Here is a 20115-nt window from a genome sequence, read left to right as displayed (position 1 = left end):
TTTTGACAAGACATATTGAAATGTTCATTTCAATATGCTGACACTGATATTGCAATATCAGTTTGAAAACTAGCTGCTTAAATCAAGGTAGCTTTATGTTCTATTCATGAAGTTTACACCTCCTGAATTCATAGCAGTGCTGGTGTAACACTTTAATGCAAAACATTTTTTCATTGTTTAACTGTATTTTTCAATAAAAGGTTGATTTTACAGCAAACTAAGGATTGCAATAGCCATTATTATGAGAAATAGTAATTTTTGCAAATGTCAATAATTTAGTTTGTTACTAAATTTTTTGGCATTTCAGAAAATTACTTTACTGTGTAGTGTTCAAAATGTTTTGCATTTTTATCTTGCAATGTTGTCTGCTTCTTGGCTTTGGAGTAAAACAGTGGATGATAAATGTGGGTGCAGTTCAACCACATTTACTGGAGTATGCATTTGTGACTGTTTTTGTTTATCAAAGAGTGCTTGTTTTATGTTCATCTAAACAGTTTTATAATGTGTAAGTTATGATTGGCATGATGCATATTGATTGCACTCAGCATGTTTAAATACTTCCATTATTTTATGTGAAATGTTGTATATGCAGAAATATTCTCATTGTACCTGCATCTAAATATTTCTGTTGCACTCATTTTATGTGGTCTTCTCTCTGTGGCTCAGTATTGTCACTGTGTTGTCATATTCTGTCATTGTTCAATTACTGTGTCATTACTTTCTTTGCAACAAATATTCGTATTTGTTGATAACAAATTTATGCAAAGACATTGCCTCATTAAGTTTTTTTTTTGTTATTCTTATACATTTTTTCTTTATTTAACATACATTTTGTCAGACAAAGCCATTACATGAAAATAACTTTGCATTCTTTCCTTACAGTTGATCCACCTTCAGCTTTAACTTTTAAAATTCTTAGTGAAAGAAGTGTTCAAATGACATGGAAAGCACCACCGGGTAGAGTACAGGGCTACAAAATTACAGTAATGCCATCAAATGGTAAGTATTGGCTTAGCACAGTTTTATATTTTCAAAAAGTTCAAGTAGCCACTGGGAAATTTGTCTTATTGTAACTCTGAATTATCCCAACAGTTTCTTTGCTCAAGCTTCTGTTTGTAATAGCAAGATGGTATAACTATTGGGATTGTTTTTGTATCTCAAATGACCCTACCGTAACAATATTTAAATGGTTGGATACATTTTTTGCATCATAACAATTAGAAATATTAGACCTCTCATACAGAAAGTCAATCATTCTGCCCTGGTTTAGTAATCTACAGGCAGGGTTTGCTCTCCACAGAAGTGTAACAACACGTGCAGTGTTTTCTGCACTAAGCCAAAATGCAGATGTTTGAGTTTTGATTATGCTAATTGTTATGTAATGGGATTTTTACTGTACTATAATAGGTTTTGAATTCATTTACAATCTGAAAATGTATTTTGCTTTGGATTTCATCTTTCTGATTACATTGTTAGTCTGAAAAAAGAGATAATGCTTTGGGAATAAGATTACTCAAAAAGTTTGCAGCTTGCAATGTACATACGTGGACGATGAAAATGTTAAACAAATGATCACATTAATCCCCTCAAATGAGTATACTTAGTTTCTTATCAAATAAAGTAGATTTTGAGGGGGGGTGTAAGCCAAGCCAAGATGTAGACCTAGCAAAAGCAGAGTAAAAACTTTCCATAAACAACTTTTAAGTCATAAATGCATATGTGTAATACGGATCACAAAAATGGTCATTTACTCTTTGTGGAAGGAAATAGGTCTGTAGTGCTTTTAAATGTAATCAAATATTAATATTTAATTTGCATTCATTTACAAGATGTACCTCTGCAGCAGATGATATGTGTTTATATATATGCGTTTGTATATACATAGTGATGCACAGGTGTTTCCTTACAAAATACCAAACTACAATATTTTTTAGCTAATTATACACCTGCTTCTTATAACATATTTTTCAGAGGTGAGCGATTCCCTGAATGATTACACTGTTTTGAGAATCAGTTTCAGAAGTGCAACATTTTTCTAAATATTTTTTCAGTCCTTAAAATTTAAACTTGAATTATGAAGGAATGTTACCTGCTTCTATCAATGATATTGATAATGACAGTGGATTTTACTGGCTTGGAGTTGGAAGAATATTTGCATATCATTTACATAGATTGAAACAGACTAAATAACTGAAAAAAAGCCTTCCCTTTGTGTGTTCATTTGATATGAATAATATGGTTTATACTTACAAAATGGTGTCTTACACCCAGCTACTAAGTACATTTTAATTTTTATTTTTAGTATTTTTGTCACCTCCCTAAAGCTAATCTCAAACTGCTGGTATGTGTATACTCTTCAGTTGTTTGTATATTCTGTCTTGAGATGAATGCTGGACAAAAGACTGCCATTACACTACAAGACCAGAGCCTTTCTTTTTTATGGCCTACTCACTGCCCCATTTCCTGCTCGTACCAGATGTGTAGCAAGAGATTTGTGAGATGTGAACACTGATGAATGTGATACTTAAAACCTCTAAGGAGTATATTTAAAACGTTATTTTATGTACTTTATAAAGAAACAGCACAACTTTTAGTCAGGGTCTTATAAGTGCAGAAGTAGGAATAACAAATTCAGATGCTTTAAGTTTAGTTCAGCACTTCTTCCACAGCCAAACTTATTTTCTGAGTTTCCCTAGTCCCACACTTGTTCTCCTTAAAAAAAGCAGCTGTGGTTTATTTGTTGCAGGCTGGCATGTTTTTTTTCTGTTAACTTTTTTGTCCAGTCCAAGTGAGAGTGCAATGAATGAGTGCATGTAAGATATCAAGCCAGGACATTTCTTTCAGTTACATTGGTGATTGGCCAGGATGTATGAGAAGGATTATGTTTTTAATAAGTTTTATACAGCATAATTACTTTGTACCTGTTGTATGTGCATGTCTTGGTGGAGGTGTTTGTCACTGTGATGTTTAATATTTCCAAATCACCCTTCATGTCCTTATTGTCTCTGACATATTTTCTTATTCTGGGTTGAGTAAAATGTACAACTCTGCCTTGCTGAAATGTTATGGAAGTCAGGTATGCGTATGTCTGATTTAGAGAGGTTTAGTGCTCATGCTGTAAAATAATAAATGCCATATGGTTAAGGAATAGCCCGCTCAGCTTGGAAAACAATTCAAACTGATACTCTTTTTGTTGTTAGTGTTGCTCTATACTATAAAAACAAAGTTGTGTTTACCAGCATTTGAATTTCCTAGGAAAGTGAACATAACAACTTACTTTTTTTCTATATCCAAGACATGTGTATACTAGACAATAAAACTATCTAGACATCTGTAGTTTATCAAAGTTGAAATGAAGGGCAGTTGATGTAGTAATTTAAATAATGAACTGGAGGTCAGTAGTAGTAATAGGATGTCCAGTAGGATTAAGGTTACAGACATTAGGTCCACTCAGCAATGCTGACTTTCCAGGCTATTTAGTACTAATATGCGGTGGTACAGCGGTAGCATTGTTACCTCACAGTAAGACGTTCTCACGTTCGATTCTCAGCTGGGCTTGGAAGTGCCTTCTGTGTGGAGTCTGCATGTCCTCCCTGTGGTTGGGTAGTGTTTGAAAGACATGCATGCTTAAATGGGCATGCCTACGTTGAAGGTTGGGCATCGAGCTGGCACCTCGGCATTTCGTAAAAAAATCTACTGCCAATCATTAGCGGATCGGAGTTCCGCTGTGGTGACCCCTTACCGGGTAAAGCCAAAAGACAAACAACAACATGTATCCACTGATACACTGTGTTGCTCTCCCTCTACTGATCTTTGTTGCTATGGAAAGTGCTCAGATGATCATGTGTTGGTCATAGGCTGTTCTTTCTATTTTTTTGTGTGTTAAATGGTAATGAATGATATTCACTACTTATTAATGTTAGTGTTTTCTGATATTTGTAATATTTGTTTACTATCTTTTCTGGTTTATTTATAGAATTTCTTGACTTTTCCTATCAGAGGTAATACTACTGCTTTGGGCCTAGACCTGCTCTCATGCTAACTGGTATTCCCTTTACTCTTAAAGACTACCTTTATTCTTTTCTACTTGTGTAGTTACTTTGTGCTTACCTGTTATCAAAAATCTGATTATTTCCTTGTAATTGCTGTTCATGAACTTTTAAAGAGTATTCATGGTTTTGCACTGTTAAATATCAGTTTGGTCATTCAACAGTCTTTCATCAGGGAACTGCCTGGTTTAGATTTGAGTTATTCATCCCATTTTCATGGGGGACTGTTATACAGGTTGAACCTTTCTTACTTTTTGCTATTTGTGGGTAGATGTCATATGTCAAAAGGCAATAGAGTTTTCACAGGTTTCCTGTGAATAAATAATCCCTCCGGAGGACAGGCACACAAAGTATGCTGTTTGTTTTGGGTAAGGTTATACCTGTCCAAGTATAAGATTTGTATGGAGTTTTCCTTCCTTGCCAGCGTAATATAGAAAATATAGTCTAGGCAAAGTTAAAATATATTATAACTATTAATAATTTTTATTGCTTTCTTATTTTTCAAGGAAAGTATGCTTGCAGTTGGGATTATACAAGTAGTCATTGTCAGTTTGGGCTTCCAATTAACTATATTCTGATGAACTCCCTACTTCTTCAGGTTTGAGTTCAACTTCTCCATGGCCTTGAAGCCCTGAAAATGAACAATGTTAGAATATTTAAAGAAGAAAAGTATTTGAGAGACACTTTCCTCCAATGTCTGAGGTGACCTTTAAGGCCTAGAAACCATCTATGAGAAGAATTCCTATTAAAACTGTGGAAACACCTGTGTCTTAAGTTAATATCAAAGTTATGGAGAAGTGTCTCCCCAGTTATGTTATAGGTTCCTTCTCCCACTGGTTTGGAAGCTGCTGGGTTGGTGCCAGGTAGAGAATTTGCAATCATACTTGGGTCTGCAGTACCAACAGCACCGATGGCAGGGATAGGCTTCACATCCATTGTGTTTTTAACTTCAACTGTAAAAAAAAAACATTCAGAAGCCTTTCACTGGTTCTAGTTGAAAATTTCTGGCCTTTATTTTCCTGCCAGTTTTAAAACTTGACCAATGTGCTGTGGGGGAGAAGGGAACGCTTTATGCACATATTAAACCCTTCGGCATGCTGAACATATTTAGTAATCATTAGGAAGACAAAGCCTTTTTGTGTATACTACATTTTGGAAATTGTAGGGCAGAAATGTAATCACAGGAGTGAGACAGTGGCATCCTTTGTCCCTGTAGTATTTACAAATACTGTAAATTTGGAAAGAATAACAATAATCAAGTTATAACTATTATATGACGTTACGTTCATTATATTTTTATTTCAAATCTCATGAATTAATGGAATGTTATGGATGGGTTTGGTAGAAACATATTGGATATTTCAGCAGCTTTCCACAAATGCCAGTCTAATTGTCACTGGTGCAATAGGTAGCACACTCAGATTTGGTGCAGAAGGTCGTGGGTTCTGTTCCCACACCAGGAATGGATTGCTGTCACTGCAGTGCCGCATAAGGTAGATGCTGCACTCCTGAATCTGTCATCTATTGGATGAGGTGTTAAACCAAAGCCTCATCTGCCTGAGTTGGTGGTCGCTCAGGTGGATGCAAAAAAATCCCATGGCACCTATTGAAAGGAGTAGGGGAAGTTTCCTGATGCCCTGACAAATTTCCTTTAGTAGTATAAATACCATCTCCGGACTCTCCCTTGAAAAGAATTTACTAGCTTAGTGGGACTAATCTGGTCTACAAAGGGTAAATAAAATAAGTCTAGGGAAAATTAAATTTTAAAGTAAAATGTGCTCAGCTATGACCTATGGCTAATATGTGTTTGTGTGTGTGTGTGTGTGTGTGTGTGTGTGTGTGTGTGTGTGTGTGTGTGTGTGTGTGTATGTACATCCTGCAAGACAAATTCAGGCAAGCTACAGTTTTCACTGTTCGATACCTTAAACCTCCTATAATGGAAACCCAAAGGATATATGGAAAAGGCACCTTAAGGACATCAGTGTTTCAGCTACATGGCTTATGGATGTCCATGAGTTATTTTACTTTTAAGTCTTTATGGCTACATTTATGAAAATAAAATCAAACGTCACTAGCTGTGGACATGCGTGCTTTGGCCTTTTCATTGATCTCATCAGCATAAGTGGAAAGTCTGGCAATACTTCAGAAAGACTTGTTGCAAAATGGCGTGTCTGTGTGACCTTTTTTATTCTTTGCTTTGGATATTAGTTGGGATATTTTGCAGGCACTTTAATCTTTATGGGCATCAGCTGGGTTTCTCCAGAACCAATAGTTGGATGCCACAGAGATGAAACAGTGATTTGCATTGAGACAAGAGGGCAGCTGCTTCTCTTGACTCAGTTTCCCACTTCATATGTAAACTGACATCATTTGTGCCCAGTTACATGCACTTTCACATTGTGTAAATTTGCCTATGTTACATGTAATACTTGTTATATCAGCTCTGTTAGCCTCAGCCTGTATTCTGTCCTTAGACGTATTAGCATTAAATTGAAGGTACCATATGTTGTTTCATCCACAGCCTGTCCGAATTTTTCTATAGCACCCCCAGCTGCCCAAGTCCATTCTCAGCTTTGTCCATTCTAAAAGTCCTTTCTGCTGCACTCTTCCACATTACCGTTTAAGGACATGGAGCCCTGTAAAAACACTATATTATATTGTGGTGCTTTTAAAACTATTTTAGGTGAAACACTGTACCGCCATTCCTTTAATTTAATATTTTGAATTTTTACATTTAGCATACCTTCAGAATAAAAGATTAAAAAAAACTCATGAGTTCACAGCTTACAGCGTAGAAAGTTGAGAGCTGGAATAAGAAAGAAAAATGTTTCCCTTAATTTCCCACTTTAGGACTGTGTCCTCACATCTCAATACTAGAACAGTCTGATTCTGAGGTCACCTTTGCCACTAAAGACACATCATAATGATGCTCAGTGTAACAATGTCATTGACTCCTATGTTCAGTGGACAGGACTTCGTGTAGTAGGACTTCTCAAATTCTGCATAACCCAGTATATGACTAACATTTAAACGTACTCCATCATGAGAATTAACTAGTTTTTTATACATTTTAGTGGATCCCAAATATAATATTATAGATGGTTTATCATTCCTTCAACAAAGGTGTTTTACCCTAGAGTTACCCTACAGTTGAGTGTTATGATACTCTTGTTACAAATTAAGAATTAATCTATTATAAAATGAGCAACATATAAAACAGTAATTCCAAAATTGGTGTAAATTAATATGAAAATGCAAAGGCATAAATACTTAAAATGAGATAGGCAAGATTGTACAAGTAATCCATGAAGACCTCTCTAAGTTAATGTTAGTAGGTTAGTTATTTAATTGCTTATACATACATACATACATACATGTATACCTACCTACATATGCTAATCTGGTAAACCAAGTTCGTTGAAAGGACTTTTGTCAGTCCTGACTCAGGCATAGTGGCAAGGTGAACATGCTGTTATTCTTTATAGTATTAAATAACATAACACAAAAAGCCAATGAGTCTAAACAAAATCACTGTACGTGATTGATCCTGTTCATAGTATCAAAGTCATTGCATTGCAGGAAGAAAAAAAACAAAACAAATAAACCAAAATTGAATCTTGGGCAGAACAATAAGACAGCAAAAACTTCTTTAAACAAATATCCATCCTTTGGATGAGGTGTTAAGATGAGGTCCCATCATCCTGAGTTAGTGGGAGCAGAGGTGGATATAAAAGATCACACAACACTTACTGAAAGGAGAAGGGGAATTTCCCTGGTGTCTTGGTCAAATTTCCCCTAGGCGATATGAATAACACCTTTGGTCTCCCCTGGAAAGAGGCCACTGAGCTAGAGGGACTAACAAAGTCAACAATGAATGAATAAATAGATTAAGTAAGCATGTAAGTAAGTAAATAAATACACACATACATACACACCCACACCCACACACACACACACACACACACACACACACACACACACACACACACACACACACACACACACACACACACACACACACACACACAAACATAAATAAATTATGAAATTGCATAACCCCAGAACACAAAGTTGTAAACAAAACTGCCATATAAATGGGACAAGTTATAGACTTTGACAAACAAAAATCGGTTAGTAAGTCTATAACGGAATCACCAGTTAGTGTTATTGATCTATTTAATAATATTAATGTACGCAATATACACAAAATTCATGCAATATGTCTTTGTGAAGACACTGAGGGAAGAGACCTAATGTCTCCCAGCAGGCTTCACAAGGGTAGCTTTCAGGTGCAAGCCTCCCAATCCTTCTGGCTTTTTGGGTTTTAAGCAGGAGGTGTCAGAAAAGTTACCACAGGGATAACTGGCTTGTGGTGGCCAAGCATTCATAGCGATGTTGCTTTTTGATCCTTCGATGTCGGCTCTTCCTATCATTGTGAAGCAGAATTCACCAAGGGTTGGATTGTTCACCCACTAATAGGGAACGTGAGCTGGGTTTAGACCGTCGTGAAACAGGTTAGTTTTACCCTACTGATAATGTGTTACTGAATGCCTCTTAAGTCAGAATCCCACCTATATGTAATGATACTGCAGCACCGTGGATCTCTGGTTGACCAGGGATAGCTGGCCACAAGGTCATAGATGAGTGCTGCTCATCACTGGGTTGGAGCACGGACAGAAGGGGGCCGCCTCTCTCCATCAGTGCACCACACGATCATGGAGAACCAGGTGCTAAATCATTCATAGATGACCTGATTCTGGGTCAGGGTTTTGTACATAGCAGAACAGCAAAAAGCTGCGATCTATTGAAAGTAAGAAAGTAGACATTCCTCCTATTGCATATTCAGGTTCTGCTTCATAATGCTCTAATGAATACCCATAAAATATTCCCTGTTTCCAAGGAAAATATGACATTGTCCTGAAGTACTGTAAGACTGGTTTGGTTAATTTAGGTAAAATTATGTTAAAGGATGTATAAAGAAGTCAGTATGAGTAAGAAATACATTACCATATTTGGTATGAAATATCACAGAAACATTGGTAGAGTGAGTGCAAGTTATGTACAAGGACCCAATGACTCAAGTACGAATAGTGTTTAGTCCCAAAGAGTGGTTCCCAGTGGGAGTGGGTGTCAATCAGAGTTCATCTCTGAGCCCCCACTGCTGTTCATACTGGTTATGGACAACATTAGCAAATAAGTCAGAGGGGAAAGATCAAAAAAGCTGCTGTATGCAGATGATGTGGAATTACATGCAGACTCTGAGCAAAAACGTCAGTAAAGATAGATGAATGGAATGCAAAGGGCACATGGGATGAAAGGCATACAGATAAGACAGTGGTAATGGCAGCAAATGGGTGAAATCAGAAGAAGCTGAAAACTGAGATAGAAGAGAAAGTAGTGGAACAGATTAACAGTTTAAAATATCTGGGAGAGGTGGCTGAGGAGAAAAGAAGTCTGAATGAGAAAGTAAAAGCTAGATTCAGAGGAGCTACAGCCAATTGGAACAGAGTGTCAGGTGTAGTATATGACAGAAGAATACCAAAGAAGCTGAAAAGTAAGGGGTACAAAATAGAGGTGTGACCAGTACTACTGTGTGGTACAGAAACCTGCACAGTAAAGGCAGAGCAGTTGAGGAAGGTAGAGATGATAGAGATGAAGTGCTTGAAACAGATGGTTGGATGCACACTGTGGGACAGACAAAGAAATTAAGACATAAGAGCAGAAGTCAGAGTAGTTCCAGTTGCAAATAAGTTTAAAGAGAACAGTTTCCTGTGGTCTTGGCACATGTGCAGAAAAGCAGAAGACAGTCTGGTGAAGAAAATTTAGTGCAGACAGGAAGAAGGCAAGAAGAAATATGAGCATCTAGCAATGAGGTGGACGGATTATGTGAGAGAAGACCTGTAACAGGCAGGCATGGATGTCAAAGAAGGTAGGAGAGTAATATTCAACAGAGAGAGAGAGAGAGAGAGAGATGTCCACAGTTGACATGATACCCTGACCCTATGTAGAAAATAAAGGGGTTGATGATGATGATTTGGTCTGAAATATGCTTGAGGTTATGTTTTGATTTTTGCTTCAAAACTCTGCACTATACAGATTATAACAACACAAAGTTGTCTGTTCATTCTCATATGCATAGCATAATCATAACAAATTTGATGCGTGATGAAAAATCCCGTCAGAGTCTATTAATTTCATTATGGTTCGCAGATTTTCTTTATTTTCTATAGCATCATATCTATGGTTAGGTTCGTCGCAGGAGCAAGAGATCTTACAGGTGTCGACAGACTGGCAGGTGACAACCCTGATATGCAGTGTCATTATCAGTAATTATTGACACCTGTAAGAATACTTACCTGCTAGTCTCTTGCTTGCCACGTGCATTTATTTAGTAGATGATATGCAGTTCTAGAGCAAAGAAATTCAGCACTCATATTGTATAATGAAAATATTCCAGACCTTTTCCATTTGAGTGGTAGAAGTTTCTGACGCATCAGGTGTATTTTATTTCTTACATGCTGATGCATGCTAATTCATGAGAGAAGACACTAATACATTGTTGTATATCACAGTAACAGTGCAGAGTTTTGGAGCAAAAATCAAGACAATAAAAAATCTTTGATTTCCTGTAAAAGAGATTATATATGAGAGAACATTTGATAGCTGTTATTATATATTTGTTTAATTGAAAATCTCTCTCATAAAAGCAATTATAAAATGAGGAGAATGCCAAAAATCAGGGACAAAGCCCCCCCCCCCAAATAGAGACACTTTTAAATTATGGTCACTATTTACTTACGAAAAAGAATAAAAAGATTTATATTAGTATACATTTTCTGAAAAACCCAGACTTTGCAACTATAATCTCTGAAATTATTTAATGACTTTAATCCTCACTGGTTTGTCAGAAAACCACAAATTTTAGGAAAGACAAGGCAAAGTCTTGTGGCAAAATCAAGGACAGGCTCAAAATCAGGGATACTTAAGAGCTATGAAAGCAACTATTCCAGCTGTGCTTAGAAATGATAATATGTAACTTTATTTTACACAGTTTGCACACTTCAGTTTTAGATTTGTTTCAAGGTGCATGATGTAATATATGTGGATTGGGCTTAGGGCCACAGATCCTTATGTCATGTTTTCATTTCACTCATGTTTGGAATTGTCTAGTCCACTTTATGGCTTGGTGAATTTTTATCTTTTCTAAAGGAGGCCTGGAATGCACCGGCTCTCTTGGGATCTGGGCATTTTAAACCATCACTACCTTATATTTAACATTTCCTTTATTAACAATGTTAGAAAGCAAGTAATAAGCAGGCAGCATGAATCCATTGTGGGAGCTCATGAACTCTGGGATCCATATTATTCTCATCTGCAAGCAGAGTACAACACTCCATCTGAATGGTTACCAGTCTACTTGTGGAAAGAGATCAAAGGTTGTGATTCCATGTTGGCCCTCCTCTGTATTTCAGCTGCTTTTTGTTATAGTTGACCATCACATCCTATTGCAGCACTAGAATACCTGCTGTGAAGTATCTGGAACAGTCATTAATTGGTACAATTGCTGCTTCTGTGGTACCTCCAGGGGGTGGTCCTGGTGGTAATTCTCTGCTAATGATATACTTCATAGCACCTCCCTGGGTTGTATCTTGTGTGTAATTTTTACAATGTATATGCTGCCACTTGTTGATGCCATTAAAGAGGATTACTTTATTGCTGCTATTTACATGAAGCCCACTCTGGATTTGATAAGTGTGATATTGAAGGCATCTTTCCATGGATGAGTCATAACTGACTCAAAATCTACCCATATAAAACTGCTGCCATGAACTTTCACTCCATGTACAGGCACTCCATTTCTCCTATCCTCAAGTTTTACACCATTTACAGGGGTCACAAACTGGAGTTTCAGTTGAAGTTATGTAAACTAAGTCCTTGAGGACCAGCTGAGATTCAAGGACCAGATATCAAGCTTTTTATGTCTTGCTATCATTTTCTGGGGAAAAAATCTGATAGTTTTGCAGGTTATTTCTTGGCTACACTAGCAGGTTGATTGTGAGATGGCAGGCTTTCCCTTGTTATGGGTTACCTTATTATTAGTCAGTATAAAAGTGATTTAAGTTTGCTTCATTTGGTGTTTCTTGTTTATTAACTTGGTAAGTTTTTAATTTAAGCTATCAGTGTGTTTCAGTAAATCTATTTTACGTTTGTAATGCAGATGATCCAACAAAAGAATTTAATGCACCTGGTACAAGTACAAAAACAACATTAACAGACCTTGTTCCTAATGTGGACTATGTTGTAACATTGACATCATATGACGGATCATCAGAAAGTCTGCCAATTTTTGGACAGTTTACATGTAAGTAACGTTTCTAGAAAAAAGCTGCATAGCATATACAATTAAGAATCTGAAGTAACTTACTCAACTCGTGGTGTTATTATACATTATTCTCTAGTTAAGGGAATTAGCTCTACTATTCTTTGATAAAGTATGTTATATAAAAGTTCATGCCAGTCTAATGTGACTAAACCAAGGCCCATTTTCAGTGTAGGTCAGGGGAAAAGTCGACATTTTACATTAAAGAGTTTGTAAAATGCTAATTAGATTACAAATACACAAGAATGTAATGATAAATAATGATCAACGTTAACTCGAATCCAAGCTACTGTGATGTGTTAATATTATACTCACGGTAAAGTTAGAGTGACTCAATAAAAGAAGGTAAAGTACTTGGAGTGGAATTAGACAGAATAGCTAGAAGGGGCTACAACAGTAAGAGAGGAGGGCAGTAAAGCATGAAGGAGGGTAATAATGATAGGTGGGCAGTATGTTGGGGAGAGAGTGGAAGGGAGTCATGCGTAGTTAATACTGAGCATGAGAACTTTTGGGAAGAGGATGAAAAGGAGGGCGAGAATGCTTGTGAGGGAATGCTAGCTACATGGGCAAAACCGTTTTGATGTTATACAGATTTGTAAGTTATTGAGAAATAGTTTTCATTTTTTAGGTGATTTTTCATTTCTTAATATACTGGCTCACTTAAACCTTAAACCACTGTCTCAGCTAATTTAACTGAGATGTCTTTGTGAACAAAGACGAATGGATTCGGTTGTCATGTTGCTAAATTGTGGGAGAGCACTACTCTTTAGCATTTACTACTTGGTACATTTTGCAACGCTGCTTTTATAACATTGCTGTCTCATCTTGTTGATGCCCCGGTACTTCCTAGCTTGCTTTGTTTTGTCATAATTTGGTGTTAGGTTCAGAGAATTGGAAAAACATGAGTTTATTGTTTTTTGTTCCATTTTACCAGGCTTGTATGACCTAGAAGTATCACATATAGTGATCAGAGGTGCTGGGGTGCAAAGCACACTTATGGGGGAGTGTAAAGCTAAGTCACCCCCACCGGCCAAATCATTTGTAGTGTTTCATGGAATTTTGAAACGCAAGTGCTTGGTTTAATGATTTTTTCATATTTAGATATTTTACTTAACAACACATTTAATCTTGATTAAAAAAAGATGGCATCTTTCTTTATATACTCAAACAATGGTTTTCATTTTCATTGCACTGGCATGAAATAAAAAAAATACATTTATATAGTGCTGAAGGAAGCAAATCATGTAGTAAGTCACTTCAGATGGATACTAAAAACATGTTTTAGGAAATATGTTGAAAGGATAATGAGAAATCATTAAGCTGCGTTTGGTTTGATTTATATAGTGTGTCCTAAAACATCAGACAAAACATCGGGGTTAGAGGGACAACATTCATTACCATATGTGAATGTAAATTCATACTAATAGTATAGGTGGATGAACTAATTATTTATGCTTTCTGTTCAGTACAACCAGGTAATATTACAAGGGAAGGAATAAGAAGGACAGACTCCGAAGCTCAAAGTAAGTACTGATTTCCTTTATTAGAACTCCCTATCTGACTGCAGGCACTTCATTTTAAAGCATATTTGTTATTTCTCTGTATGTACTTGTAGTGCCATACATAGAACATATATTAATTATTTAAGTATTGTTTTTGTATCTAGATGAGGGAATGTTCTTATTTTCATTTTATTGATTTGTTAACTTGATAGACCTACTAAGCCTGTTTTCAGGGGCAAACTCAAGACAGTGTCTGTTTAAAGTCTATTGTTTCATTTCTCATACATCTATGTTTTACAGTTAATTTAATTTCTGGATATTCTCCTGAAGCTGGAAGTGGTATGAAAGCAAAACAAAACAAAGATGATGGCATTTTTGATGTTTTTGCTTCACTGTTGATTCAGCTTTCTGCTATGCCTGCACCCAAAAAAACAATGCCAAGATAGGTATTGTGAGTATTTTATATACAGAAGCAAAGCATTCTGGGTACTCCAAATACCATGCTTCTTTACAGGAGCAGCTACTTATTTACATTATGGTTTTACTAACAGAGCATCAAATGTGTGACTTTTCAGGGATGGGAGTTCCACCTGTGAGAAATAGCTTACCATTTGTTTTAAGACACCCCTTTTTTCTACATCTAACAAAATAGTAGCTTACACACTAATGTAGTTAGGGATGCATTGTGCATACAGTATTTCATTATGTCATGTCAGGAATTTTCATTTTCAAGAAAATTTTCAAGGGATGGCACTTACCAACAAAATTAATTGCAAAAATGTACCACTGTATCAAAGACCATACAATCTGATATGGTATGTGGTAAGGAGATTACTCCTACCACTAAGGGCAGGTAATTTACATTTGCGCAGGAAAATGTGACAATACAGTTTAAGTGACTCGGAGTCATACAGTAGGATAGTTTTAAGGCACTGAGGGACTCATATCCTGGCCTATAAGATTAAACACATTAACAGTGCACAGCTTTAATTCTCTGTGTGGCAGACATAACTTGCCATAGGTGGGAATAAAATGTTTATTGTAGTGAAAGTAACCCAAAGAGTTTCAGAAAAACTGAAAACTACATTTAGTTTTCAGTGTATAAAATATAACAGACTCCATCAGTCATAAGAACATTCTAGATTTGTTTCAGAACCTTAATGTTACCTGCTGCTGGACTACATCTGATTTCTTTTAAACTGTCTAAAACTATCTGCTGGTCTGCATGACTGCATCTGACCACCTCAGTCCCTTTCCCAACCTAGATTTCCTTCTGCATACATTTTTTGTGTGGATGTATTTTTGTTAAGCAGCTACATCTATGAAAACATAATGTCCCTGAGATATTAAACAATATGTACATCTGCTGAAAGCTTCAGTATGACTTATGAGCTACCAGATTTAAGGATTGTACTGCGGACCTTAGAGAGATGGCTATACTGCAGTAAAATACTTATCAGACCAGCATTTAAGCTGTTTTTAATTTTCTAACCTGTTCAGTCATAGGAACTGTTATTTGGTAGCTAAATCAACAAGCTCACAAAAGGATTAGCCAAGATATCTATTAGGATAAAACCAATACAGTTGTCCTTCTTTGCTTTCTCTGCAGCAGTCATCAAATATTGAAAATCTTGGCAGAAATATAAAATCAGTGAAACACAAAACAGTGGACATTATAACAACTGTTTAAAAGCATGGCTGGTTGTACAGTGGAACTTGATGTATTATTACACAACTGTGTTAGCAGTTTGCATATAGACTGCTTAGAAAGTATGCCAATTTATTTATTTTTTTTCTTTCAGAGTGCTCCATCAGTGCAGTTACGGATTTAGCCTTCCTTGTAGATGGCTCATGGAGTGTGGGAAGGGCGAACTTTAAACATATTTTGAACTTTATTGCTGCTCTTGTGTCCGCATTTGACATTGGTGAAGACAAGACCCGAGTAGCAGTTGTCCAGTACAGCTCAGACAGCAGGACCGAATTCAACTTCAACCAGTACTATAGAAAGAATGAGCTCTTGGCCGCAATAAACAAAATGCCATACAAGGGTGGAAACACCATGACAGGTACTGTGTTTTCAATTTCTTTGCATGTCCATACTTAAATCCATGAATGATTTTTTTGCTTTTGAAATAAGTAGTCATTTTAAAAGTTGTACTGGTTATCAAAAGACATATTTCTCAAATCTTTATACATATATGAACATTGTTAACTTTTATTAACTATAAGATTTGAGCACCCACTCCATTAAAAATAGCTGACTCCTTACTCCACCACTTAACAGTTACAAAATCACTGTTTTGTGAAGGGACATTATGCAGCAGACAGCATGTAAAAGGTGTCTTGCTTTAGTATTTGCTTCACTATAACACGTACTTGTAACCCTCACACAGAATTCTTGTGTTGGATAAAGAGGATTGCAAATAAGAACATAACATTTGAAGGAAGTAGTAGTTTACTTGACCAAGTCTGAATGGGTGTAGTGTGAGGGAGCTTGGTGTAATGGTTAAGATGTTTACCTCAGAGACACAAGGTACAGGGTTTGCTTCACACCTTTAAGAAAGAAATTGGCTAGACTTAAAATGGCACATAAAGGCAGCTAGCTTAGTACTTAAGTATAAACTTCAGAAAACAGATGTCTACTCATTCTTGCCAATGAGAAATTTGGTCTCTGATTCCACTTTCACCTTCTTCCTCATTGGCTTCAGGCACACACACACACACACACACACACACACACACACACACACACACACACACACACACACACACACACAGTCTTTTTATATCTATATGGATAAATATATCATATATACATGAGTATGATCAAATGCTTGCTTGCGTATTACATAACCCCAGTCGCGTCACATAGTTATTTTGTATAATGTGTATGCAAGCATGCATGCATACATACACACACACACATATATATATATATATATATATATATATATATATACATATATATATACACACACACATATATGTAAAAGCTTGTTTGTGTGTGTACATAAATGTTCATTATTTAATAAAATGACAGCTACAAATTTTTATACAGTTTTTTTTTTTTTTTTACTAGGTAAGCCCACTGGACATGTGTCCCTTTTCAGGGGTGACCTAGAAACATTGTCAGGTCATGTGACTTGCTCAGTGTCAGTTCCTTTAACAAATAACACGTCAAGAACAAAATTTATTCTGCAGAGCTTTTGGGTCAACACCCTTCTTCAGTGCATCATAAAAACAATTAATACATACATTTTAAATAGGAGTATCTATCACATCAGCCAGTTAACCTATCACACATTTTATCCCCCCCATATAATTACTTCTAAAAAAAATCATAAAATGTTAAAATCACATACTTAAATCATATAATAAATTCATTAACATGATAAATACATTCTAAACTCGTTCTAACTCTCTATATTATTAAACTTGTTTTTGTTTCTTCACTAAAATAGGCTTTATACTAGCCACACTATTAATACTTGGTTTATAATCTGCTCTTAACCTCACAATCCAGTCATATTCTTTTATTTCCATAATGTTATTTATATCTCCACCCCTCATATTTATAACTACTTACTCAGAGTCACACAGTAGACAAATGGAAGTAGAAGAAATCAAATCAAAAAGAGAAGTTCCCTGGTGTCCTGACCAGTTTTTTCCAAGTCAATATGAAAGTCATCTCAGCTGTCCCCTGAAAAGAAGCCACTGGTTTGGTAAGACTAACTGGCAACAGAAGTGCTAAAAAATGTATCTTTGACTACAAGAAGTGGCTCATTAACTGCTCATAGCATTAATCGTCAACACTAACTGTCAGATAAACTAATATAATTAATGACAGGACTTCATTAGGATGATAACTTTAATAACACCACATTTTCCTGTCTCTTCTATTGCTTCACATTCATATAGCAGTAATTGATCAAACCCATCCCATCATAAATTGCAGTTTTTATTATGTGTTAATTAAATTTGGTTTTGCATCAAAAGAAGAAGAATATTAAAAGAGTATAATGACTTAGCCTAAGTACTTTACAAAATCTGATGACATAACAGAGAAAAGCACTGGAACTAAGTAGATCGGGTTTACAAAGAACATTCAGATTATGAGCCAAAGTATTTTAGTGTTAAGAACATTCAGAACAGGAAATAGCAGCTAATACTGAGCTATATACAATATTTTAAAATAAAACATATTATTATATTAATTGCTTAAATATTCTGTTTTCTTAGATGTCCAAAGTATTTTAAAATGCAAAAGTTTAAACAAAAGGATATTTTTCATTCCTGAGAAATGATGAAGGATTCTATATATCAGAATAAGAATTTATTCCTTTGGCCTAACTGTCTCAAAGGAAGTGCTTACTTGTGCCTGTGAGACTACTTTTCATATGATTTCTTAGTTGGTATCTGCAAAACTATGTGTGTGTGTGTGTGTGTGTGTGTGTGTGTGTGTGTGTGTGTGTGTGTGTGTGTGTGTGTTTGTGTTTTTGATGATGTTAATTGCAATAATGACAGGTGGTAAAACTGTTAATACAATGTGCTGTTTATTTGTAGAGCTTGTCACTGCATTTCCTTTGTACAGTAACATTCATTTTGTTAATGTATAAGAACCCATAGTGTAGCCCATTGCAAAACAAAAATAACACATTAAGCACCAGTGTGATCAACTATATTTCATGATAAAACATTTTATTCATCAAAAATAGCTTAATAATGAATATATATGAATCATTCACTAAGCATCAGCAGTCTGCATTGTATCAGTCTAATTTTGGAAGTGCTTTGTTTGGATTGGCACAGAGTAGATAATCGGATGTGAATGATGTTTCAACTGTCTTTGAATAATGTGCGAGTACAACTTTATTAACAAACTAATATGATTTTTTTTCCCCTTTTAATTTAGGTGATGCTATCCAGTTCTTGATGCAAAATACTTTAATCGAGGAATCTGGAGCCAGAAAAGGATTCCCAAGCGTGGTGGTTATCATCACAGATGGAAAGTCCCAGGATCCTTTTGAAGATGCTGCAAAGCAACTCCGAGATTCAGGAGCAGAGGTTTTTGCTCTAGGTACAGACATATAATGTGTTCACAGTTGCTGCCTATTCTCTTTCTCTTTCTATCTGTCTAATCCATCTCTATCTCCATCTCTATCTATCTGTCTAGCTATCATGTGTCTGTAGCTGTTTATCAGTATCTATCTGTCATATTTGTATTCTTTCACATACTTTCTCCAGTTTTCCAACAACTGTATGTTTTTTTCCTTTTCAGTATTATTTATTCATAGTTTTAAACCACCTTTGGTTCACCTGGCTGCCAGTAGGATTCTGTTAGATCTCATCATCCTTCCCTTCCATTTTAGGCAATCTGGTGTGGAGAGGCCACAGCCAGACTTACCTCCTACTCCACATGCCTCTCTTAGAAGGTAGTCAGAAGGCTATTTTCCTTCCATCCTCAAGTGGTATGCTGTAAATTAAAAAGCACAGTCAAGGGAGATTATAGCTACTTGTACTTTGTTTCTCCTTATTACTTCCCCTGACTGCCTTTGTGAGATGCCTCATCCTGTAAAATAAGTAGGCAAGAAGGGAGGTACAGAAATTCCTAAAAATGATGCCCCCTAAAAATCTAAAATTCAGATATAATTCCACTTTTTTCTGGTACCAAACAAGACGACAGACCTCAGGCCTACCTTTGTTTGAGTAGCCTAAATCTGTTTGTTTCAGAGAAAGTTTTTTCTCATGGTTGTGGTTAAAGTTGCTCCTCCTGTGAGTATCTAGAATAGTTTAGTTGTGTTGTTTGAGTCTGCTTATCTCCACATAAAGATTGCCTGGCATTTAAAAACATTCTACTCTACCAGACAGGGGCCAGTCACTACCATCTTTTCATCCTCCCATTTGTTGTCACCTCAGTGTAAGGACATTACCAAAATGCATAGCAACAGTAATGATCCCCTAGAGGATGTGGGACAACAGAGTGTTGCTCTACTTGTGTTGTATCCAGAAAATATTTTATCAAGCAAAGGGAATGTCTGTTTCATATCTTTTACTATTTAAGAAGCATAGTGGACTTTGCAAATTTTCAGCTGTTGTCAGGACAGCTGTTGAATTTCATAGGACAGTCCTTGTACACTAAGACTTCTCATGTATTTTTATTCCTAGAAAGGTTTCAGGACATATT

General features: G+C 36.0%; 1 protein-coding gene across 3 annotated transcripts in view; it reads left to right on the top strand.

Annotated features, from left to right (window-relative positions):
- Positions 1-20115, top strand: part of COL12A1 (collagen type XII alpha 1 chain) — a 589904-nt gene that overhangs the window by 25961 nt on the left and 543828 nt on the right. For 2 of the 3 annotated variants that reach the window (XM_044063907.1, XM_044063915.1), the window contains exons 3-7: positions 883-999; positions 12268-12411; positions 13896-13952; positions 15734-15997; positions 18844-19008. The exons of the other annotated variant lie outside the window; for it this stretch is intronic. In XM_044063907.1, the coding sequence (XP_043919842.1) occupies positions 883-999; positions 12268-12411; positions 13896-13952; positions 15734-15997; positions 18844-19008 (747 nt within the window). The remainder of the gene's footprint in view (positions 1-882; positions 1000-12267; positions 12412-13895; positions 13953-15733; positions 15998-18843; positions 19009-20115) is intronic. 3 annotated transcript variants of the gene reach the window in all.

Source organism: Protopterus annectens, chromosome 1.part0 (assembly GCF_019279795.1).
Source record: "Protopterus annectens isolate FY-2018-M chromosome 1.part0, PAN1.0, whole genome shotgun sequence".
NCBI lineage: Eukaryota > Metazoa > Chordata > Ceratodontiformes > Protopteridae > Protopterus > Protopterus annectens.
Note: the sequence above shows the minus strand (reverse complement) of the source record. Positions and strands in the feature narration are given on the sequence as shown.